Here is a 25,057-nt window from a genome sequence, read left to right on the forward strand (position 1 = left end):
CTTGAGGCCAGCTGTCTAGATCAAGCAAATGCCCTCCTCACTCTATGGACTGAGACCTAGTGAGGGTCTGGGCTGAGCTTTTCAGTAGTTAAGCACGAAATCCAGCATTTTCCCTGGTCCTGGTTCTCTCAGCAGTACTGTGGGGAATATTCCCTGCTGGGTTCCCTGGCTAACTGGTTTTTCTGTGTGGGACTCTGGAATAAACCCCTGCAGGAGTCTGGCCCAGCCACCGCCTGGAAGTAGCATCCTGCTGGGCTCTGAGAATACAGGCTTTTGGAGGCAGAGCCCCTGCCCCCAAGATTTTGCAGCTAAGGAGTGATTCGAAAGGAGACTTGTATGAACAGCATATACGGAGAGGGCTCCCTTAGTGGGCCAGCCACGGTCATTCCTTCTGGCCTGGAGGCTTTGATATTTGCATGTGGGGCAGAAGTGGAAACAGAACTCACATGGATGCTTGAAGCGGTGAGGGGCAGAAACCAGGGGTTGAGGATGGTAGGTGGTGGAGGCCACTGACTGATAGGTGAGCAGTTTGGCCTTTTCCCCCATAGGTCAGTGGTTCTCAAACTTTGTCCTCAAGGAATACTGCCATTTCAGGAGTTAGACCGGGAATTATGGTAGTGTGAAAGGTCTTGTTCTGATTTGCAGGGAAAATTAACAGAATTTTCTCAATCCTAAGTCCTGCACACTTTTTTCCCTAAAACTTTGGTGGCTGCTATCCCTTGTCGTCTTAGGAATTTAAGCAGATTCCAAAGTGAAAGGACAAGTAGCAATGGATATTAGCTAAGGAGGTCAGCAGGACTGACGCCCTACAGCTTTTGTTTCATGGACATGTGTTGAATTCTTAATACCTTCTGCTAGTTGATAATTGTTCCTTGTTTGCAAGTTAGAATTAAATATGTCTGTATATCAAGAACATTCCACAAAGTGCTACCTGACTTCCTGAGGCCTTGCCACCTGAACAAGTCATAAGGGGCCTCCTAGCAACAGGGAGCCATGGCATTTGTTTGAGGAGGGTCCCGAAACCTCAGGGAATAACTTGAGCCGGTGGTGTATTCAGGATGGCTAGGGGGAGGAGAGGACGGAAGGGATTGGGAAGCTGTTGCAGGAATCCTCTGGCCTTATGCCCCAGATGGGTTTGGCTGAAAGCTCTCTGGTTGCAGAATGGGTCCCTGGAGACTGTGGAAATGGGTCCAGTGCTGTGGGCGAGGCTGGCAGAGAGTGGGGCCCTTCCTCCCGGGACGGTGTGGGAGCCTCGCTGCCGGCAGAGCCTGGGCGTGTCTGTATGGGGCTGGAGGCCTTGAAACCCCAACCGTAAGTGCGCTCTGCTATCTTTCTGAAAGGGATGATCAGCTTGGTTGCATTTCACGCTGTCTCTCATGAGGGATTTTTGTTTTGGTCTACATAAAAGTGGGCTTAAAAGGCTGGGAAACCCGAAGAACACTATTGATTATAACAGATGGATTTGGTTAGCTGTTGCTGAGCTAAAGGAGGCTTGACTGATAACCTTGTAAAAGGCCCATATCGGGTGATACACTGCCACAATTTCATATAGCCCTGTGAGGAGCACAAATGAGGAAAAGTTGCTGATAACTTGGTTTATAAAACACTTTCATGTAAGTTACCCCAACAGAAGTGAAAAGAGTAGGAAAGGGTGAAGAAATCAGGCTCTCAGAAGTGCCCCAGGTCACAAAGCAAATGGTAAAACTAGAACACAAACCAATATTCTTAGCAAATACTATTTATTAAGAATCTCCTAGGGGCATTATACAGCCTTCTGTAATACAATGATCCCTAAATGGGTATCATCACCCATACTTTCTGGATGAATGGACAGGCTGAGAGGTAACTGACCCGAGAGGCGCCATCAGCGAGACGTGCGGCCTGAACGAGGCTCTGGGTCTGGAGAGCTTGACCTTTCCACCATACCAGGCTGCCTCCCTGTGTCCCCCGCTTCTCCAGGACTCTCCTCTAGCTGCTGTCACCTCAAAACAGCGAGCTTGTCATTAGAAGCATGGTACAGAGGTGGCATTGGGAATTCATTGGGAAGGAAGCTGGCATTTACTTTCTACGGTGCCTGGATTGGTGAGTGGCCAGGTCCTAGTGAGGCTTCCCTGACCTGGGTTTCGCCTTTGCCTCCCACAGCCGGCCGTGTGGTTAAAGGCAGGTTTCCTACTGACTTTTAGTGCACCCACCTCCGGCCAGTGGGAGGGCTGCATGGGGACCACTGGGGTCTGGGACCTGGGGACACTGAGTGGGCTGGTCACAGGGCCACCTGTGCTCTTATCCTGGTTCTGTTACTGCCTCAGGGCCAGGCTGGTCATGCTCCTTCCTTTGGGCTTCATTTTCATCATCTGTGAAATGGCAAACTGAACTTGGTGATCTTTCAAGCTATCTTCAGATTTAACCTGTGAATGTGTTGGCAGATCTCAAACAGCTTAGGTAGGTGGAGACAAAAATTCTTTTTGAGAGCTTGTTATGCCCACGATGCTGGGCTGAGCCCTTTATACCCATTACCTCATTCAAGCCTCCTACCCCACAAGATGCAGCAGTAGTCTCCACTCCACAGATGGGAAAACGGAAGCCTCCAGACCTTAAAAACACTTGCCCACGGGTTCACAGCTAGTGAATGGTGACCTTAGGCCAGCATCTACTCTCAGCCACATGTCCTGACCTCTCTGGGATCATGGCCGAAGCAGGCTGAATGGAGAGGCGCAAGACAAGGCTGCTGAGCCAAGTTCAGAAGGAGCAGCTGAAACCACCAATGAAGAAGGCCCGGCCAGGACAAGGTACAGAAACCGAGAACATGACAGACTCTGGTCCCCAGCCCCTGATTCCCCAGCTAGCCTGATACTCCTCCATTCTGAACCACTCTGTTCAGGGAAGCAGGGGTCTTCGTACTAGACTCTGGATCTGGTCTGCACACTGGCTCTTTCACAACATTGAGCAAACCCAGGTCTCAGAACCCAACGCCCCTTCTTCGTGCGGCAGAGGCGGAGGTGAGCCTACCTAGTTATGAGGCCTAGTTGATGTTGAGGAGGCTCCTAGAGCACTTGGTGAAAGGTGCCCCGTAAATCTCAGACACTGAAGAATTCTTCCACATCCATCGCAGTGTTTAATGTCCTGACTGATCTCCAGGGTAGTCCATTTCATTTGCTTGTTCAGGATGAATAGGCAGTCTACTCACTATGCTGTAGCCTAGGGCTCTGCATAAAATTATGCTAGCACTGTCTCTTTGGTAGCTTGCAATAAATTTAGCAGCAATGTTCCATCATTTTATCTGGATAATTGAGTTAACTATTCACCAGGAGATGATACCAAACTTTTCAGCACTGGAGTGAAAAAAAAAAAAAAATCCTCGCTCAGTTTATGTCAGAAAAACAAAGGTTTTTAGCTTGTACTGGAGAAGGGACAGGAAGGCCGGCAAGTTGCCTCCAGTCTGGAGAACAGTACTCTCTTACCCCACTGAGGGTGACTCCGAGGCATCATTTACAGAGGAACCAGTGGGGATATGCGAGCAGCGAGAGCTCGGAGGAGCAGACCGTGCCTTGGCTGGCCACTGGGGCTGGGGGCAGGGCCCTTGTCCTCCCAGCACCAGTGCACCCCACTACCACCCTCCCCACACCACACTCTCCGCTGCAGCAAATGAAATAACCGAGCATCTCCTGCACAGCCTTCCCCAGAAGTGCAACACCCCAGGCATCTATTATTAATAAGGATGGTTTCTCTGTCTCCCTTGAAACATTCTCAAAGGGCTTTCCCTTCCATTATGTCATTAGCTATCCCAGCAACCCTCTTGGGGGTGGGGAGCCCAGGAGTTATTATTCTTGTTGTACAGGGGGAGGAGGTGGGCCCAAGGATTGGCTTGGAACCACGTAAATGGAAACAGGGTTGGGCTGACAATCCAGGTGCCTGGGTTTTGACACACCCTATATGCCTAACAGCGCCCGAGGTGAAGGATGGTGGAGTGACCCTGACTTCTCTCCAGCCCGGAGGAGTCCATGCAAAAGCTGGGATTAACCATGCCAGCCCCTGGAGTTGTTGTTGGGTGTCCTTGCTAAGCAACTCTATACAAGTATCCTATTGACTAGTTAGTAAGATACTCTCCTTTTAAGAAGGCTTCCTTGGACCTTATCTCATTTGAGGCTCTCATAGCTCAGAGAGTAGGGCTCCCACCCTAGTCTTTCTCTTGAGATGAGGAAGTTGCACCAGAGAGGAGCATGGAGGCAGCCCCAGGACAAGAGCTTCAGTCAAGAGCAGTCCTGGAGTGAGAAAGGAGGTCCTGAGCTGGGGGCTGTGGATAGAATGAACGCCCATCATGCTAAAGAGAATTCCAGGCCACTAGCCTCTCTCCGATCATGCAGGATCTGTGAAAAACCCCACAGCTGTGGACTTGATAGGAAAAGCCAAGGTTTGGGTTGTAGGCCTTGGCCAGGGCTGGCTGGAGGGGAGCCAGTATGTCATTCAGGGAGGGCCTTACAGCTCCCCAGTCCTGGGCAGACTTTGAACTGGGTCTGCAGGGCTCCAGCCCAGCTCTGCTGTGAGGTGGCCAACAGCACTCCTAGCTCTGAACCTTGCCCTTGCTGCCAGATTTGGCACTGCAGGGTGGCACGCTGGCCACAGGATTGCCTCCTCTCCAGCTCCAGGGGCAAGGCTGAGCGGGGAGGCTGGCTCTGCAAGAGGGGCCATGGGACTCTGCAGACAGAGTGGGCTGATCCCTCTAGACCGGGGCTGGGGGTGGGGGGGCGGCATGTGGGCTGATGGATGGATGGCCTGGGGGCCAGAGTCCTGATTTCTATCTTTGGCTCTCTTGATGACACCTGGTTTAATTCCAGGAAGCTCATTTCAGCATATCCAGCACGGTATCTAACCCAGATAGACCTGGGTTTGAATTCTGCCACTCGTTTACCACTTAGCTATGTGTCCTTGGCAAGTCATTTAATCAATCATTCTGTGCCTCTTTCCTCTGGAAAGCAGGGAAAATAGCACCACTTTGCAGACTGTGATAAAGAGGGAAGACTGCAAAGAGCACCTGTGACAACAGGAAGTGGATACATGGGAGTCATTATTATCACCCTCCCTTGTTGGCTTACAGGACACAGTGGCTATTCCCCAAGCTCTCCTCCCTTGTGGGCTCCGTGAGAGGGCAGACGAGCAAGGGGGAGCCATTTCCCAGAGCTGCAAACCTCCCAGGGAGTGCTCAGGCTCCATCTCCACTGGCCCCCAGCTAGCTGCCCACAGACCATAACTCTGGGCTATGGCCCGCGGGGGAGCAGAGAAAGCCAAAGCCTTTACTCTCCACCTCCTGCATTCCAGGCCTTGCGGCTCCACCCCACGCCTGTCCCCAGGTAGGCAAGTGGCTTCCTCTCTGTGTGTGCAGCCTCTAACACTGTGACTGTGGACTCTGCCCTCCGAGAGCCGGGGGCCACCTCTTGGTCTCTTTGTCCTCAGTTTTAATTGGCTCGAGGGGCAAGCCTAAGACTGGTACTGCCGTTCAGGCATGAAGCCAACACTGAGTGCTCACACAGAATTTCGCATCACAGCGGTTTGTAAATGCCCTCAGAAATCAGCTTTCCAAAGTAGAGCTCCTCTGTAAATCCCATTTCTAGGTGGGAAACTGAGGCAGAGAGCGGTGCCCCTCGCCTAGCAACTGACCCCATGGCTCTCCTCCCTGTCCTGTGGTTTCCTCTGGAGCAGAGGCGGGTGCTGGCTGGTGCCTGGGTGTCCGTGTGGGTGCAGGGCAGGCTCCCGTGCCTGTGGGAGTAGCCAGCCCGCGCCTCGGGGCCGGGGCCATGAGGGCTCAGCCAGCTGGGCCTGGCTGGGGACTGGAGCGGTTTCTAGCCCCGCAGGGGCAGACCGCTAAGTACAGGCCCCTGTGGCTCCCGCCCTAGAGATGATCGCCCACGTGATGGCCTCCCCCCATCACGTGACCAGAGCCGAGAGCAGCACGTTGCTTCCAAAAGCTCTGAACCCTGGGAGCTCTAAGCGCTTAGCACACGACCAGGTGCACGTGGGCTCTGGTTTCAGTGCTTCTCCTGTTAGTGTCTGACCTCAGGAAAATCTCTTAAACCTTTCTGAACCCCAGATTCTTCCATCTATAAAATGGGGCTAGAAATACCTGCCCACAGGATTGCTGGAAGGGCTAAAGGAGCCCAAGGGAGTAGAGGCCTTAGTAGAGTGCTCAGCAAGGGTGGCCGTAATGACGCCGTCCGTGACTCAGAATGCCTCTGATTTCCCCCCGCAACGGCTCGGGTGGACACTGCTCATCTCCCCACGAATCAAGATGCGGCTCTTTGCCTGCAGGTGGGGCTATCTTACAATTTAGCTGTCTTTCCCAAGGGGCTCTGCCCAAGCCTGTGGCCCTATGCAGGGTTGTGGGGTTCTAATGGGACTCGGGCCTGAGCCCCACTTTCGGGGACCAGGGAAAGGCAGGCAGGGAAGCAGATGCTGCCATGGGAATCACTGCACTGTCACAGTGAGTCCAAGGGGCCACAGAAGCCCCGAGGACATCCTGACCTATAGTGAGGGACTAGTGAGACACAGTGAGAACCACCCAAAGACAGAGGGGACGAAGAACCGGTTGGGAGGGTAGCCAGAGGGATAGGTAAGCTAAGGGGCTGTGACAATGCTGAGTTCAGCTAGGGCAACACGCACCCCCGAAATTAAAATTAAGTCTTCCCTTTGCTGTAAACATAAAACAAAACATAGGGGTTACAAACCCAGAATCCCTTGGAGGCTCTCTGGCAAGGGAGACACTGATCAGGCTCATCAGCCTGGGAGGACCCACTAGTGGGACATGGAGTCAGAGGCTACAGCTGGGCCTCAGCAAGGCTGTGATGGGGTCTAAGGCCGATGCTCTGGAGGGCAGAATGGCCAGGGCTCATGACTGCTTGTGAGGGAGGAGGGGGAGTCAAGGGCGCCAACGCCATGCATCTTCATAGCTGGGTGGATGCTGGTGCCCCGGCTGGGAACCTGGGAGGAAGAGCAGCCTTTGGGCAAGATACTGCACTCAGCTTTGGACCTGCGGAGTTCGAAGACCTCAAGGAATGGAGTCCTGCCTGCGTCAGGGAGCTGAGTGTGGGAGTTGTCCACAGGGAAGGCAGAATTCTGAGCTCTGTTTCGGTGGGAAGATGAAGGGGGGCGGGGAAGACACCAGGGCAGCCGCCTCACCAGGCAGCGCCAGAGCTTCTCACCTGGGGTCCAGGGCTCCCTGGGGCCTCCCTGGGTGGCTTTTCACCAGGCCGGGCCAACCCAAACCCTCTTCCCCCAGGGGCTAGCAATTGCAAAGGAAAACCTCCGCCAACCAGAAGTCTCAGTGCAGTTGGTTTTTATTATTAAAGCCAAGTTGTAAAACGGCTGTCCCCGCACCCCACCATGGCCCTCCCACCCACCTCCAGATTCATCCCATTATGTCCTGTGAAGGTGAAAACTAGATCTGTCTGGAAAAGACTCAGAGATGCTCATGCCGAAGGAGAGAATGAGGATGAACGAAATAGGCTCAGATGGAGGTCTCAGATGGTGGTCTCTGTGTGACTGTGTCGGCTCCACCCCGGATTCCGGGAAAAGACGAGCCGGCTGGGGGTGGGGCTAGATAGCCCCTGCTCACAGTGCTCTTCCCAGGGCTCCAGGGTGGGCGCCAGGGACGAAGGCCACGAAGAGGCTGGGCTGGTCCCTGCGCTCTACCCTGCTGAAGCTGGGCCACAGGCTGGTTTTTGTAAAAATGGTTTAAAAAGACCCCAGCCATGAGCACCACCCTCCCCTGAGCAGGGCCCGAGGAGACGCCAGCTCTGGGCTCTGAGGTCTGAGGCATGTGGCCTCCTGGCTCGGTGACACCTCCCTGGAGGCAGGCAGCACCCTGGGGGAGGCCCTGCGTGTGGCCCCCCGGAGCCTCCGGGGTCCTCAGAGAGCATCCAGATAGCTCTCGGCCCTCCTCCCACCCAGCCCAGCTGGAGGCTCTAGGCTTCAGGGACCCTGTGCAACTTCTGCTCTTTGGATTCCAAAGATCTGAACTTCTCCTCCAGCATGGGTGCAGCAGGCTGGAAGTGGATGACAGGCTTGATCTGAAAGACTGTGAAGCCCTCCTGATTCTTCTGGTTGAAAAGACTTACCCTGGGCTCCAGCTCAGGGCTGCTTTGGGCCGAGCCCGCGGGGCTGGGCCAGGTGAGAGGGGCTGGGTCCAAGGCCCCCTGGGACGGGCAGGGGTCCTCCGACAGGGAGGACAGCAGGTCCTGGACCGCGGCCTCTGCCATCTGCTGCTGGGGTGGTGGCGGCAGTGGCCGAGGAGAGGGGCCGGGCTCTGAGGACGGCTCTTTGCGGCCGGTGCTGCAGTCTGTGGAGGAGCCCAGCGTCTGGCTGCTGTCACTCTGGGCCCGGGTGACAGAGCTGCGAGTCGAGCGGGAGGCGCTCTCGGACGTGGCACTGGCACACGTGCCACTGCTGCTGGGCTTCAGGGCCACGTCGACCAAGCAGAGGTCCGAGGAGAGATCGGGCCGGTGGATGTCAACGGTGGCTGTGGTGACTACGCACACGGCTGGCTCTGGGGCACCACTGTCTGCAAGAAAGGAGGGGATGCCCGTCACACCTCACCCTCTGCTACACCTCTGTGGGCCCTGATGGGGGCGCCTCTGACCCAAATGGCAGCCAGCGAGTGTGCACGGGCTCTGCTGGGGGACGCCTGGGTCTGTGGTCCAATTTCCCAGAGTTCACGGCCCGGCCCCGCGAGGATTCCGCCCCGCCCTCCTCTGGCGGACTTCACCGGACACGCGACACGCACTGGCCAATCATCTGTGAGGACTGATCTGTGGCCTCTCTGAACAGCTGTGCTCTGCCCGGCGGTCAGCAGTGTTCTAGAATAGACGGTAGCTGTTCTGCCCCCTAGGTGCTGGAGGAAAGCTGACAACCCGGGAGCAGCGTCCCTGGCTGATCTGCCATGGACCTGTGTTGATTTAAACCACGGAGATGTTGGGGTTATTTGCCACAGCAGCATAACCTAGCTCATCCTAACTCAGAAAGCAGGAGGTGCCAGGACTAGGAATCCGGGCTTCATGGTCAGGTGGAGTCATTCAGTTTTAAATGGGGCCAACACGAGAGTGACATGATCAGAGCTGTGTCTTCAGAAGATTGCATCATCCCTGTAGGATGCATTGCAGGGTGAGCACAGAGAACACTCCAGAGGTCTTTAAGGAAGAAGTACCAAGGGGCTGCATTACAGTGGGTGCAGTGGGGGCAAGGTCTCTCCCCAAGTTGTGGGGAGAGTGCACTGGGGGAGAGGTCTGAGCTAGAGATGGTGGTCTCTGAAATCAGCAGACTGGATGAAGCTTTGAAAGAGGGAGAGAAAGAGAGAAGAGATCTTTAGGGGGTGACATTGTAGAAAACAATCCACTGCATGACACATGTCACACAATGTAACATTCTAGCCTCACAAGGGAGTATACGAGGATTCAAGGAGTGTCAAATACAAACTACTGAGATTCAAGACATTGGTTAAGGAAAACGGGGTATTCTTTTAAAACTCAACCTTTCCCACAAATGAAAACCACTAGGCTCCCTGAAACTTCTTTCAAGAGAAAGAATGAAACAAATCGAGCAAGGACATGCGCCACACCTGTTGCTTCTCAAGCCCAGCTCTGCTGTTACCTCACCCCCATCGTGATCACTCCGTGAGGGTCTCGGGTTGAGAGGCGCTGAGGTCTCCTAGATTTCTGATTCCAGCCCTCTCTCCATATGAGGGTCCCCCATGCTGCCCTCATTAGTGATCACGGAGTACTCCAACCTCCACACCCATAGCCCCGGCGCTGGACTCTGCTGGGAGCTAAAGCTGCAGGTATTTGAACCTTGAACTCTGCCTGCAGTGATGGTCACAGAGGCACCAGGGGATGGGCACGCCAGGCCAAACTGTCCCCATCCTCAACGTTAGGGGCTGCAAGGGGCAGCATGTGCAGAGGTTCTGGCGTGTGCAGAGCGGCCCCGGACACACACTCACCACTGCTGGGCCCGTTGTAGTACTGGCTGACGTAGCTGTTCATGTCGTCTCTCACGGCGGCACCTTGGCAGAAGAGGACAGAGAAGGGGAGTGTGGCGGCGTGCAGAGAGTCCAAGAGCAGGCTGTGGCCAGTTCGTGTCCCTCCCTCTGTACTCCCGCCCCTCCCCAACACCACGAGAAGAGGCTCATGTCTCCCAGGAGCTCTCTGCTGCTTCCCAATCCTCAGTGGGGATCCGCCCCAAGGCTGGGCTGGACTGGGCGTCAGGGACCCAGGTCCTCATGAAGCATCTGGCTTGACATAGGACATGGGCAGAGCCTTTTCCTTCTCTGTCCTGTCTCCCCCAACTGTGAGATGGAAACAGTTCCTCAGGGCTTTCCCTGCCAGGATGGCCCAAGTCTCTGAGTCTACCTGAGGTTGTCAGGGTGCCCACTGTCCTCAGTACAAAAGTCTCAAAGCCTTGCTAGCGGCCCCACCCAGCCAACTGCAGAGGCTGATCGCTGGTGACAGCCCGCTGGCTCACCTATCAGAGGACCCAGTCTCCCACACAGTATGGGGATGGGCCGGGGGCTGCTCTTCCCCCCAACCTATGAAGTTCCTAGCATGCAGTGAGCGCTCGGTAAATAGTTATTGCATGCATAATGCATGACGAGGTGTAAAGCTGTCCAAGGAGATGACATGGGAACAAGGGTCTCAAGGAAATATTGGTTCATCGTCTTGACAGGAATAAAGAAGGAATGGGAGAGAGGAGAGGTGAGAAATTCAGAGTGGCCTGAGAATGGGAGGAAAAGCAGATGACTGGAGACCCCAAGGAGCTTGGCCTTGTTCCAAGGGCACTGAAGAACCACAGGAAAGTTTGAACATGGTCAGGTGTGACTCACTCCCAAGGTTGTGGGGAGAGTAGTTCAGAAGGTGCCAGACTTTAGGCAGGAAGACCAGAAACGAGGCCCAGGTGAGGCTGACAGGTTCTGAGGTGGGGATGGGTGGTGATGCCTGTTGGGACGGAAGGGAGGGATCAGGGTCAAGTGATAATTAGGAGGGACTTGGCAGGGTTTGGAGAATGACAAGATGACTCAGTTGACTCAACTTGTCAGACTGAGCCCAGGGGTTGCTCTTTAGCAACTGTGGTCTCCCCTGGGTCCTAGGGTCCCTCTTAGGAATCAGACCTGATTTCAAACCTCAACCCCACCACATTTTAGCTAAGGACCTTTCGTTTAGGTTCTCTCTAAGCCTCTGTTCCCTTATCTGTTAAGGAGATTAAAGGAGCTAACAAATGTCAGATTTCTCGAGTGGGTTCAGGCACACAGAAGGCCTTCAACACACGGGAGTCTAGTCCTTCCTCTCCTACGGAAGTCTGAGGGAGTCCACACGCCTGGACGCTTCTCCCAGGAGCGGTGGTCTACGGATGAATGGACCAGACGCTTTCTGTGGCCGCCTTCCCGGGCACACCTGAAACCACTGCGGAAGCCAATCGGCTGGACATTGGGAGGCTTCGAGGGGGCACATACAGACCTGGCTCCCAAAAGCTTTTTTGGCCTCTTTTGATCTTTAAATGCCTGGGGTGAGAGGTGTGTTTTGCATTAATGCCTGAATTGAGGGAGGGGCCTGAGGCTGGCTCTAGGCCCTGATCCAGGATCAGCCAGCAAAGCTCCCTCAGAATCACACAACAATACAACTCTCCATGGCTCTTCGTTATTGACGTGGTAAATGCTGTGTGGCCCTGCAGATCACCCTGGGGGTCAGGCGGAGGCTGGGGAGGCTGCTCCTGGCCAGCAGTGAGAGTAGGCGGTGGCACCGGCCTCTTGGGCCAGACAGGAGGTTCTGGTCACTTCCCTCGGGATGAGCCTTCGGCCTTGGCTGCGGAGGCCTTGTGACATGGGCAGAACTGTGAACTCAGCTAAAGTATCCGCAGACCCGTGAGAATTCATCCCAAGGGAGTTACTCACAGAAGGTGGCCTGGGGTGAAGAAGAAAAACCAGACCCTAGAAAACTGGACGGCTACATGCAAACAAATGAAACTGGACTACCTTCTTATACTATACTCAAAAATAAACTCAAAATGGATAAAAGACCTAAATATGAGACCTGAAACCATAAGCTCCCAGAAGAGAGCACAGGCAGTAATCTCTCTGACATCAGCTGTAGCAATGTTTTTCTCGAAATGTCTCCTAAGGTAAGGAAAACAAAGGAAAAAATAAATTACTGGGACTAGACCAAACTAAAAAGTGTCTGCACAGCAAAGGAAACCATCAACAAAATGAAAAGGTAACCTACTGAATGGAAGAAGATATTTGCAAATTATTTTTGATAAGGGGCTATATCCAAAATACATAAAAAACTCATACCCCTCAACAGCAAAACACCATTAAAACACGGGCAGTGGACTTGAATAGACGTTTTTTTACAAAGAAGACATCCAGATGGCCAACAGACACATGAAAAGATGCTCCACATCACTCCTCATCAGGGGAAATGCAAATCAAAACCAAAATGAGATATCACCTTACACCTGTCAGATTGGCTCAAATCAACAAAACAAGAAACAACAGGTGTTGGCAAGAATGTGGAGAAAAAGGAACCCTCGTGCACTGTTGGTGGGAATGCAAACTGGTGCAGCCACTCTGGAAAACAGTATGGAGGTTCCTCAGGAAGTTAAAAATAGAGCTACCTTACAATTCCACCACTGGGTATTTACCCAGAGAAAATGAAAACGGTAATTGGAGAGATACATGCACCCCTATGTTTAGTGCAGTATCATTTACAACAGCCAAGATATGAAGCAAGCTGAGTGTCCATCGATAGATGAATGGATAAAGATGTGGCGTACACACACACACACACTGGAATACTGGGCATAAAAAAGGATGAGATCATGCCATTTGAGGCAACATGGATGGACCTAGAGAGTATTAGGCTAAATCAGAGAAAGACAAATGCCATATCACTTCACTTACATGTGGAATCTAGAAAACAGAGGAATAAACAAACAAAAAGCAGAAACAGACCCATACATACAGAGATGGGAGGAGGTGGAGGATGGGCAGAATGGGCGAAGGGGAGTGGGAGCTGAGGGCTTCTGGTTATGGAATGAGTAAGTCACAGAAATAAAGGGCACGGCCTGGGGAATCCAGTCGATGACTGTAACAGTGTGGTATGTGACAGATGGTAGCCACACTTGTGAGCACAGCGTAACATACAAATTTGTAAAATCACTGTTGTACACCTGAAACTAATGTAACATTGTGTCAACTGAGCTTCAATAAAAAAAATTATAAAAAGGGAAACCGCAAGTCTTATTAAAAAAACAAAAACAAAAAAACCCAGATCCTAGTTCCCGTCCTGTGCGTGCCGCAGCCATGAGAACTTGAGCAGGTCACCTCCCCTTCCTGGGCCTCAGTTTCTTCATCCGTACCACCAGGGGCTGGGCAGGCTCTTGTGGATCGTGAGCGGCTGCGCCGGACGCCCCTGGCACATCCACCAGCTCTGGAAGCTCCAAGAGGGGAGAGAGCAGCGCGGGAGGGGGCCAGAGGCATCAGGGCCATCGCCGCATGCCTGGGCAGGAGTCACCTCGCTGCTGACAGGGGCTCTCCACCTTGGCCGGCATACCTGGGGAAGGGGGTGCCCACCTCTCTGCTGAGCAGCTCGGATAACCAGCTGTGGGCAGCTCTTGTTCACCTGTGCTCAGCAGGATCACAGTGTGCCCCACCCCGCGCCGGGTACTGAGGCCAGGACTCCCTGCCTCCAAGGAGCACAGTCAGGGCCTCCCCAGGATGTCATGCCTTGGTCAAACAGCCCATCTCCGTTTAATCAAGCCTTGCAGACCGTGGTCCTGTCTTCACAGGTACCACGGCTAAGCCCATTGCTCTTCACCGTCTATGTGACAGGCCTTCTGACACTTAAAAAGCCCTCCTGAGAAGTCTCTTCTGGGAAACCACTGTCCGTTTCCCGCCCGTCCCGAGTTTTCCAGCCTTCCCACTCTGAAGGCCTCCCTATGGGCTGCAGAGGTGACCAAAATGGGGGGGGAGGGTAAGGGAGGGAGCCGGCCTTCACTGCGCCCTTGAAGCGCCACGCCTTGGGTTCGGTACACACCATGCTTCTTTAACCCTCACCACTGCCCTGCGAGGCAGGGATGACTCAGTAGACTGGTCCTTCCCAAGATCTGGGATCACTCCACTCATGCAGCCCAGCACCCTCCCGGTGGGGACAGCAACCGCCCTACTCTGCTGACTCTCGAGCCACCCAGGGCTTCCATGCAGTGGCGGGGCAGGCCAAGCCCTGAGCACACTTGGCTGTGTCACCCCCACGGAGGACTCTGTGTTCCTCATCCCAGGCTAATGTAAGCTTGCTGGTTTCAGCAAAGAGGGCAGTGTGCTGAGGAGCACTCTTAATCTTGGCTCAGTGTCTGGGATTAGCTCTTCCTCCTATCTCAGTGTTGATGGAGAATGCCACATGGTCATCTACACCACTGAAGAAACCACCTAGGCTAGGAGAACTGTAGCCCAATGTCTCTCCTGAGCTTCTGGCTGACTTGGTCAACTGGACGTCTTCTGCAGGACCTCCAGCCACCACTGACGCAACATGTCCACAACAGAACTCAGTTTCTCCCTCCACCTCCATCTTGGTGAATGGTTTCCTTGCCCACCCAGGCTGGGACCCTGGTCACTTCGCTGTGCTTTCTCTTTCCTTACCAACAACCCAACTCCTACCAAGTCTGTGACTAGTCGAGGGACCCCCTGATACCTCTGCTATGGTCTGGTGGTCCAGCCATAGGTCAGACCTCATGCTTTCCCCTTTGGACTCTTGTCACATCTGTGGGTTTAATGAACAGGATTCTAGCTCCATGGATATGTGTGACACTGAACCTAGGTCCCACCCAGGTGGCCTCCAGAGGTTTGTCCAGTCTGCATTTGTTCCCTCTACTCCAAACCTGGACCCACACAGGGGCCTCAGAATGAGCTTTAAGACACAAATCTGAGGGGCGCCTGGGTGGCTCTGTCAGTTAAGCGTCTGCCTTCGGCTCAGGTCATGATCCCGGGGTCCTGGGATTGAGCCCCGCATCGGGCTCCCTGCTCGGCGGGAGCCTCCTTCTCCCTCTCCCACTCCCTCCCTCTGCCTGCCACTCCCCTGCTTCTCTCTCTCTCTGACAAATAAATAAATAAAATCTAAAAAAAAAAAAAAAAGACAAATCTGAAAGCGAGGCCTGCTTGGACTCCTCCAGCAATGTTGACGCTGGTCCTCCCTGTTCTCTGCTTCAAGCAGGCCCTCAAGTTCTCCAGAACGGACCACTTGGGCTGGGGTTGTGTCCCCACCCACACAGGGGCCGAGAGCCTCTGAGGGCAGGGGCCACATTTTACTCAGCATCTCCCTCGCACTAAGCACGGGGCTTGGCCTATGCCAGCCTCCACTAAAGAGTGCTGACCGGACAGATGAGTGTGTCTGGGTCAGAGGCCTGCAGGGCCTCCCAGCACCTTCCGCCTCACCCTCTGCGAGGCACTGTCATCCTTCAGCACACAGCCTTGCTCCCGGTCACTAGCACCTGCCTGGACGCTGGTGACTGCTGGGTGCTTGGGGGCTTGGGGGAAAGGAGAGGAGGCAGGCACAGAGGCTTGTGGCCAGGAACAGGCCACCACGGAGCCTCCACAGGGGTCTGCCCACTTTCCACCTAAGAACAATCCCCCACCAAAGGGTTTGTCTTGACTCAGCCCCAAGACGCCCTGGGACCACGGAGGAACCACCCCACACTGAGGGCTGAGCTCAGGACAAACCTGGGCCTTGTGGTCCCAGGCAAATCCCCAGGCCCTCTGAGCCTCAGCTTCCTCCGAGGTAAAACGCTGTAAGTACGACTTACTGAGACAATGAATGTCAAATCTAGCCCAGGGCTGTTCCGCACCTCTCCGAATCCCCGCCCCCGGAGTTCCCTTCCAACCCCGAAGTCTTGAGTCTTCTGCAGCAGCTGCTCTTGGCTGCCTGGCGCCTTCTTTCCCGGGGGGTGGGGTGGGGGTGGGGTGGGGGGGGTGGGGAGCGCTCTGCAAATGCATCCTGACTAATCCGTCCAAAGCCCTTGGGGTGCTGGTCATGGCAACGCTCCTCATGTGTGTCTGCCCATTGGGCGGAGCCCCACCTGCCTGGTAAGGCAGAGGTTGAGAGACAGTGTGTGAGTCAGCTGGGGCTCCTGGAGGGGGTGGGAGGAGCCGTGCTGTGGGTTGGGGGTGCCAGGACCCCGCATCCTGTGCAGACACAGGCCCCAGCGCCCAGAGGGAAGCCCTGGTTCTTGGTTCGGGGCTCCTCCTCCCTGACTCCAACTTGCTGCTCCATGACTTGGCAGCCCTCCCAGAAGGAGCACACCTGCTGTGTGCCATGCATGAGAGCTGTGCCTATGACCGAAAGCCCAATCTTTCTCAGGGAAGATAGGCTTCGCTACTGTTCTTATTTTGGAAAAACTGGGGCTCAGAGACAGGACCAGCAGCATAATTGTGGGGCCCCTTGTTCAAAAAGCATGAAGGTCCAGAAATAAACCCATGCATACATGGGAAAGGGCAGTCTCTTCAATAATGGTGCTGGGAAAACTGGACAGCTACATGCAAAAGAACAAAACTGGACCACTATGTTACATCATACACAAAAATTAACTCAAAGCAGATTAAAGGCCTAAATGTGAGACTTGAAACCATAAAACTCCTGAAAGAAAACATAGGCAGTCAGCTCCTTGACATCATTCTCGGCAGTGATTTTTTTGGATTTGACAGCAAAAGCAAAGGCAATAAAAGTAAAAATAAACAAGTGGGACTACATCAAACTAAAAAGCTTCTGCACAGTAAAGGAAATCATCAACAAACTGAAAAGGCAACCTACTGAATGTGAGAAGATATTTGCAAATCATATTATAATAAGGGGCTAATATCCACATTGTATAAAGAACTCATACACCTTAACAGCAAAAAGAACCAAACCAATTAGAAAATGGGCAGAGGATCTGAATAGACATTTTTTCCAGAGAAGACATCCAGATGGCCAACAGACACATGAAAAGATGCTCAGCATCACTCATCATCAGGGAAATGCAAATCAAAACCACAATGAGAGATCACCTCACACCTGTCAGAATGGCTAAAACTGAAAACATAAGAAACAACAAGTGCTGGAGAGGATGTGGAGAAAAGGAACACTCGTGCACTGTTGGTAGGATGCAAACTGTTGCAACCACTATGGAAAACAGTATGGCGGTTCCTCAAAAAATTAAAAACAGAACTTCCATAGAATTCCACCTTGGGGTATTTATCCAAAGTAAACAAAAAACACTAACTTGAGAAGAGGCGCCCCCACATTCATTCCAGCATTGTTCATAACAGCCAATACAGGGCAACTGCATGAGTGTCCAGTGGTGGACGGATGAGGAAGATGGGGTATACGTGTACACACACACACACGTGCGTGCACGCACAATGGAATATTATTCAGCCATAAAAAAAGAAAGCAATCTTACCGTTTGCAACATGGATGGCCCTGGAGGGCATTATGCTACATGAAATAAGTCAGGCAGAGAAAGACAAATACTATAGGAGCTCACCTATGTGGAATCTAAAAACAAAACAAAAACAAGAAACTCGGAGCTCACAGACACAGAGAACTCATTGGTAGTTGCTAGAGGTGGGGGTTGGGCAAAATGGGTGAAGGGAGTCAAAAAGTACAAATTTTGTTATAAAATAAGTAAGTTGTGGAGATATGATGTATTGCATGGTGACTACAGTTAATGATAATGTATTGCATTTTTTAAAGTTGCCAAGTGAGTAAATCTTGGAAGTTCTCAAGAAAAACATTTTGTAACTATGTATGGTGACAGACGTTAACTAGATTTACTATGATCATTTTGCAATATATATATAAATATCGGATCATCACATAGCATACCTGAAAGTAATATGCTATATGTCAATTACACATCAGTTAAAAAAAAAGGCATTAAGGGGCACCTGGGTGGCTCAGTTGGTTAAGCGACTGCCTTCAGCTCAGGTCATGATCCCAGGGTCCTGGGATCGAGCCCCGCGTCGGGCTCCCTGCTCGGTGGAGAGCCTGCTTCTCCCTCTCCCACTCCCCCTGCTTGTGTTCCCTCTCTAGCTGTCCCTCTCTCTCTCTCTCTATTAAATAAATAAAATCTTTAAAAAAAAAAAAGGCATTAAGAATTTCAAGAGGGTGACAGCAGGGCAGTGAACCAAGTTCAAGGCCCTATGTGACCAGCGGGGTCACCCAACCATGGAGCCAGTCCTGCTCAGAGAGTTAAGTCACTTATTCAAGGCCAAGCTGAGATTCAAACCCAGCCCGGAGTCTTCCACTGGTGTCCCTTCCTCATATCACCATACCCCCCTCTGCCCCATCAGCTGCCTCACTACTTGTGTGAGGACCTCCCAGGTCTAGCCCTACAGCTCTGCAGCTTCTCCGGCTCCTCAGTGCCCCCCAGTGATATTCCACTGTGTATACGTACCCCATCTTCCTCATCCGTCCACCACTGGACACTCATGCGGTTGCCCCGTATTGGCTGTTATGAACAATGCTGGAATGAACGTGGGGGCGCCTCTTCTCAAGTTAGTGTTTTTGTTTACTTTGGATAAATGCCCCAAAGTGGAATTCTATGGAAGTTCTCTTTTTAACTTTTCGAGGAACCTGAGGAGGCCAGCGGTGGCAGAAACCCCAACTGGTCTCGGCGGCACACGGGCCTCTCCTCTCCTGAGGGCCCACGCCAGGGCCAGCTCTGCTGGGCAGAGGGAAAGCCCAGACCGGCCGCCGGGCACGTCTGGGGGGTTTCTGTGAGCTCCGGTGCAGCATGGAGGGCCGCCGCCGTTGGCCGTGATATATGGTGGACGCCGTGGCGCTCCCCCCGGTGGCTGTAATTCATAAATTATGGGCGAGGTTCAAGACTAATAAATTTGGGAGGGAAGTATTAATGACTACACAGGGGCACCGTGAACTTGGCAGGCCCCAAAGCCTGGAACTTTGCAGCCTGGGTTTTAAAAATGATTTGTGCCAGAGCAAGTCTAAACAGAAGCTGGTCGGCGTTAGTCTGGCTCTGACCTGCGAGCAACTGCTGAACCGCGGGGACCCCTCAGGCCTCCCGCCCTTCGGGGCTGCCCTCCCGCAGAGAGCACGGCCCCCTCCCAGGGCTCCTGTGGCTTCCAGCTCACTTCTGAGGGTTAATCCCCTGACCGTCTGTGCACTGTCGTGACACGGTGGGCCTCAGAGCCCTCACTGGCCTGAAGCTCATCATGAGCAGCAGATGCTGCCCTTTCTCCATCTCCAGAGTGGCCCAGAGCACCCCTAGCTTGTCCGGCCGTAATTTCTAATGTCGTGGAAATCCCTCCCTGGACACAGCTCCTGGTCAGAGAGGAATCAGCTGGCGGACGCCCTGTCTCCCTGGCCCCCTGGAGGCTGTGAATCACGCACACCGCTTGCTGGGCCCCTGCGTCTGCCCTCCGCCTCAGAGGTGTTGGCTTTGCTGTCGATCGCTCTGCAGGCTGCTTGTGAGGGGGCACAAGAGGCGCGTGGGGGAATGTACTGGGCAGGCAGCACGGACCGGGGCAGGAGTAGGGCAGCTGTGCATCTAGAGAGGGGGGCGGTGGGGGTGTCACAGGAGAGATAACGGAGGGCAGGGTGGGGGTCCAGGACTAGAAGGGAGGAGCGTTTGCAGCTGCTCCCAGAGGGACATGTTTGGCATCTCTCTGGGGAGGCCTGAGTGCCTTGTTCAGACACCCCCCCCCCCGCCCAGCACCCAGTCTCCAGGAGGGTCAGCACAGACCCCAGGACATGCTGGCTGGTGACGCACAGCTGGTCAAATTCACCCTGAGTGGACTTCAAGTGTGACCCAGCTTTCTCCCTTCTTACTCTACCTCCCTGCTTTCCCTCCTGGAAGTTGCTCACTATGGGGACAGCAGAGGGAGGGAGTGGAGAGGCAGGAACTCCTAGAACATGTGGGATTATTTTAAAGGCTTAGTTTGCAGACTCTCCAAACCCAGATCTTGACTCCCTGTGGGCCCAAATAGGGCATCAGGTGTCGAGGGTCTGGAGGTCACTGGCTGAGGGGCAGTAATAATGGCCATGCTGTTATCTTGAGAGCTGAGGATCCTGATGAGAGAGGTGCTACAGAACATGGGCTGTTCTGGAAGTGCTCATCTGAGCTCAGGTGTTTACAGGTGAGCACACACGAAAAGAGAACAGAACCAAGCAGGCCCAAGCCCCAGGAGAGCTGCAGCCTCCAGATGGACTGCGAGCGACAAGGAGCCCCCCCACCTCCGCGGGCAGAGCAAGAAGCTGCCCAGCAGCAGCTCCTCCAGCTCCCTCTGCCTGATCAGGGAGGAAGCTCCTGGGAGGGACACTGTCCCTCCCGTCCTTGGGAAGTAAGACAAGTGGGCAAAAGCTGCTGACTTCCAGAGAGCTTTCCCAAAAAGAATATTCTTTTATTATATTCTTGTATTTTGGACTCCACAAACACCAGCCTGGGGAGCTGAAAGTCAAGAGGGGTTTCTGGAGTGGACTGCTGCCACATGGGCCTGAGCTCAGAGGGCTGCAGGGACCCACACGAGAACACATGGTATCCGCAAGCCTCGTCTCGTTCTTTGATCAGCTGAGGGCTTGCAGATGACATTTCACGCAACAAGCTCTAGGGGGAGCCTGCTGAGGGCCAGGCTTGGGCGGCCCTTGTGGGGACATACATGTAAACACTCACGGCCCAGCGGCCCCACGGCACGACTGACTGGGGCCTCGCGGCAGTTCCGGTCAGGTCTAGAGAGGAGAGAGTGGTGGCTGGGAGCTCACTCAGAGATGGGTTTTAAGGAGGAAGAGAAGTATGGCAGGCAGGCCTGGCCTGCCAATGCACAGCATGTGGAAAAGCTCCAAGACCTACAGCTGCACAAAACACTCACAGAACTAGATGTTTCACCTGCCTGAGGGAAGGTGAAAAGAGTGGGAGGAGTGAGGCTGCAGAAGCGAGAGCGTCAAGGGTCTATATGCCACCTGTTAGAGGGGGAATCATTGTGTGTCCCCCAAACGTATCCGTTGCCCTAACCCCCAGTACCTCAGAATGGAATCTCATGTGGCAGTGAGGTTGTAGAAGTCACTGGTTAAGGTGAGGTCATACTGGAGTGGGGTGGGCCCCTAGCTCAGGATGCCTGGGGTCTTTATAAACAAGGAAATGTGAACACAGACACACAGGGAGAATGCCAGGTGGAGAGGGCGCCAAGGAATGCCAAGCATTACGAGCAAACCACCAGAAGCTAGTAGAGAGGCCCTCACAGCCCTCAGGAGGAGCCAACCCTGCCAAGACCTTGATCTCAGACTTCCACCCTCCAGAGCTGTGCGACCGTAAACTGACGTTTAAGCCCCCGGCTTGCTGCAGCAGCCCTAGCAGCCACCAGCCAAGGTGTTAAATTGGGGAGGAATCCAAGCTACAGCCCAACGCAGATAGTTGTAAAGTGCTGCATGGTTGGGGGAGGGGGGCAGGGGGCAAAAAGCCACTGCCTAGGGATGGGCTGCGGGGGCCCATGTGGGGAACAGTGGGCCTGGGTCAGCTGTGAGCTCAGGCCGGGCAGCCACTAGAAGGCTCAGGAGCCTTCTAGCCACATCTAAGGGGTCTTAGATTCAGAACAAAAAAGCAGGGGTGGCCTCTTAGCACTCCACCCTTGTCTTGCAGCTCCCCAAGAACTGCGTTTTGTTCTGGATGTCACTCCAAGAGGAACCAAAACATTGGAATGTTCAAGGAGGGACAATACAGCAAGAATCTGGAGAGCTCCTCCCCTGAGGACTGGTGTGGAAACGCAGTGACAGTCCCTGGAGGAGAAAACACTTAGAGGCCAATCTCCAAAAGGACGCCTCAGTATAACATTGTATGTCAAATATACCTCAATAAAAAAAATGAAAGGATGCCTTTCACCAATGCATAAAAACTGCAGCCAAGTGGGAGAGGCAGGTACCCCGGGGGAGACCTCAGCTCAGTCTGAAGAATTACATTTTTTTTTTAAAGATTTTATTTATGAGAGAGTGAGTGAGAGTGCGTGCATGAATGGCGGGGAGGGACACAGGGAGAGGGAGAAGCAGACTCCCCGCTGAGCAGGGAGCCTGCCGGCTGTGGGGCTCAATCCCAGGACCCTGAGCCAAAGGCAGATGCTTAACTGACTGAGCCACCCAGACGCCCCTGAAGAATTACTTTCTAATAGGCAGAGCCATTTGAAGTTGGGTTGGTGTGGGCTTCTCTGGGAGGCTGGGAGCACCTACTGTTAAAGGAAGGTAAGCTGAGGCCAGCAAGAGTTTTAGATGGGATTAGCACATCAGTTGGACTCAGAGAAGTCTCTCCTAGCCCCCAAATTCTACAGTTCTGAGATCTGTAGGTCTCTCAGAAGGTCATAAGTGCAATTACCCCACTCCACAAAAGCTGTTCACAGTGCCTTACTCCAGAGCTTTCTCACTCCATCAGCTCCTCGTATTTCCTAAGAGGCAGACAGAGCTGGAGTTTCCCTTTATAGAAGGGAACACTAAGCCTCAAGTCATAGAGCTGGGGAGTAGCAGAGTCCGGGGCTCTGGCCTCCCACCTCCCAACCGCCCAGCCCTGCCTGGCTGTCCTGGCAAAGGGAACATGGCACAGCAAGGTGAAGGGGCCCTCGATCAAGCTGGGGTTTAGGGTCCCACAGCCTGGGTTCCAAGCCCAGCACCACCATTTCCAGTGTGTGACCCTGTGAAATTCTCTTGACCTCTTTGGGTCTGAGTTTCTGGCTCCACAGGAGACAAAGGAGGTGTGAGGATTAAACCAGGTCCAACTATAAAAACTTCCCTTGGAGGGATTTGATAAACTTTCATTCCCTTACCTTTAGGTAAAAAGCGTGAAGATGAATTACTCTGAATTATTAGGGGAGGTCAATATTTAAAAGAATTTCTTGGTAAAGTGAAATAACCCCTTACCCATCATTTTAGCAATGACATTTTCAGGTGCAAGTTAGGACAGGGAGGACTCAGACATGAACAGGAAAGGCACCTGGCGGGGAGGGGGGTCTGTGTTGGGAGCTCCCAGGACCCCTTGGGGCCCTAAGGTGGGCGCAGATCACCCCTGTGCTGAGGTAGATCCCTGGCCTGAGCCCATTAGAACACAGCCTCCCGAAATCCTGCGAAGGCCCAAACCTGACATAGGTGAGGGTATTTTCACCCCATGACAAAACAATACCCCCTGACATCTGTGGGACTGTTCTGCAGCTCCGGAGGCCACTTGTACCCACTTCCCTGAGCCTCCCAACAACCCTGTGAGAAAGGCTCTGCATTGTTCCCATTTGTTAGCTAGCAAAACCAAGGCTCAGAGGGTTAAGTCCCCTGTCCAAGGTGACACCGCTGGCCTTCTATACAGTACTCTGCCCCAGATCAGGCCCCATGCTCCCATCTCCACCAACATCACCTGTCCATCAATTTGCTACCAGCGCCAAGACTTAGGTTCTGGGCTGTACTGGCCCTAGGCCTGGATTTACTATCTGGGCCCTTACAGGCAGGGCAGTAAGAATCTCAGGTCTCTGGCTTGAAGCCTAGCTCTGCCATTTATTAGTGATGCGCCTTTGTACGACTTTTATTTCATCCACAAAATAGGAAAGTCATACTTCCTATTGCTCTGAGGACCGGGGAGATAACGCAAGCAAAGCACGCCGGCGGCCCACAGGCATGAAATGGGTACAAGTCACTAGGCTCATTTCCCGTTTGGGTCAAGGTATCTTGGCTAAACGCTTGCTCCCGGGCTCACAAAGGTCGTCGTGGGGGTCCCCCGATCTGAGCCCCGGCCCGCCCCAGGCCCGCCGGGACACGCGCCCGCAGGCGGGCAGCTGGACGCAGAGCCCCGGGCGGGGGCAGGCCGGGAGTGGCGGGGGCGGCGGGCGGGCTCACCTGGCGAGGGCTGCAGCTCCTCCACGATGCTCTCGGTGGCCGTCTCCTCGGCCCACGTGCCGGCCTCCACCACCTTGTAGCGGCTGCGCGGCTGGCTGAGCACGTGAGGGGCCTGCAGCGCCGCCTCGCGCTCCGCAGCCAGGTCCAGGTCCTGCTGCGCCAGGTGCGCCCGCAGCTGCCGGATCTCAAACTGCAAGAGGAGAGGGGCCGTGGGCGGTCGGGGCGCGGGGGCGGGCGGGGTGTGCCGGGCCGAGCCTGAGCCCTGGGACCCGGGGTGGGGGCGGGAGGCGTGCGCTGAGCGTCCGCAGGGTGTGGGTGGGGAGGTCCTTACAAATCTCCAACGACACCTATCGCCAGAGCTTTGGACTTTTCTGGAGCCTTTTCCAAGCAATAAGGTGTATTCCTGTGTCTCATTTCTGGAATACTGTAGTCTGGCCGCATTGGGAAGACAAGATGGCCGTGAGAGGAAACACAGCTGTGGTCTGTGGGAAGGGTACTGAAAGGGGGGGGGGTCGAAAAACCCGGGTTTGAATCTTGTTCTATCTAGTTCCTTGCCTAAATGTGCGACCCAGGTGGTGCTTGTCAAAGTGAAAGCCTTATTCAGGTGTCTTATACTGATGCTGAGTGGAAGACCGCATGCCCGGGAACATCCAGGACCAGCCTAACCAGCCTTGGGAGCCCATCCTGGCATCATGTGCTCGCTGGGCTGTCTGTGCACCGTCCATTTGTCTTCCAGCAACACCCACACCCCTCTTCTAGGAGGTGTTCAGAAAGGACTGGGCTCTAGCCCCCGCTCTGTAGCTTTCTGGCCGTGTGGCCTTGGTTCCCTTATCTGTATCATAGGGGTTCTCAGCCCCCTGGATCTCTTTGAGGACTTGAGTGCTAAATAAGGGCTTTGTAAAATGCTGCACACATTTTGATTTTGGTTAATTTTGTTGTTGTTGGGAAAAGCTCTTTAAAGAGGTTCCCAGATGCCTCTTGGGTTCGTGGCTGAAATAGCTGTTTACACTCGGACCTTTCTGGGCCATCTGGGCCAAGACAAAGTTTGGGTCTGACCTTGAAGGGCCTGGCTGTGGGCTCAGGTAAGGAGAGCCTTCACTGCCACCTAGTGCCCCAAGCACACATTGCATCGCTGTGCACAGCCTGCCGGCAAACCCCCAAAGGCCTGAAGGGGGGGCGGG

At 53.8% G+C, this 25,057-nt stretch overlaps 1 protein-coding gene across 6 annotated transcripts in view; it reads right to left on the minus strand.

Moving 5' to 3' along the window:
- Positions 1-7,326: 7,326 nt before the first annotated feature.
- Positions 7,327-25,057, minus strand: part of TMEM266 (transmembrane protein 266) — a 121,771-nt gene continuing 104,040 nt past the window's right edge. For 3 of the 6 annotated variants that reach the window (XM_081829622.1, XM_081829621.1, XM_081829623.1), the window contains 3 exons: positions 23,877-24,066; positions 9,980-10,042; positions 7,330-8,548 (listed from right to left, as the gene is read on the minus strand). In XM_081829622.1, coding sequence (XP_081685748.1) covers positions 7,953-8,548; positions 9,980-10,042; positions 23,877-24,066 — 849 coding nt within the window. In that variant the 3' untranslated portion in view covers positions 7,330-7,952. The other 3 variants (XM_081829626.1, XM_081829627.1, XM_081829624.1) reach the window with 3 other exon arrangements.

The sequence above is a fragment of the Leptonychotes weddellii genome, chromosome 9 (assembly GCF_054177405.1).
Source record: "Leptonychotes weddellii isolate Sample4059 chromosome 9, ASM5417740v2, whole genome shotgun sequence".
Lineage (NCBI taxonomy): Eukaryota > Metazoa > Chordata > Mammalia > Carnivora > Phocidae > Leptonychotes > Leptonychotes weddellii.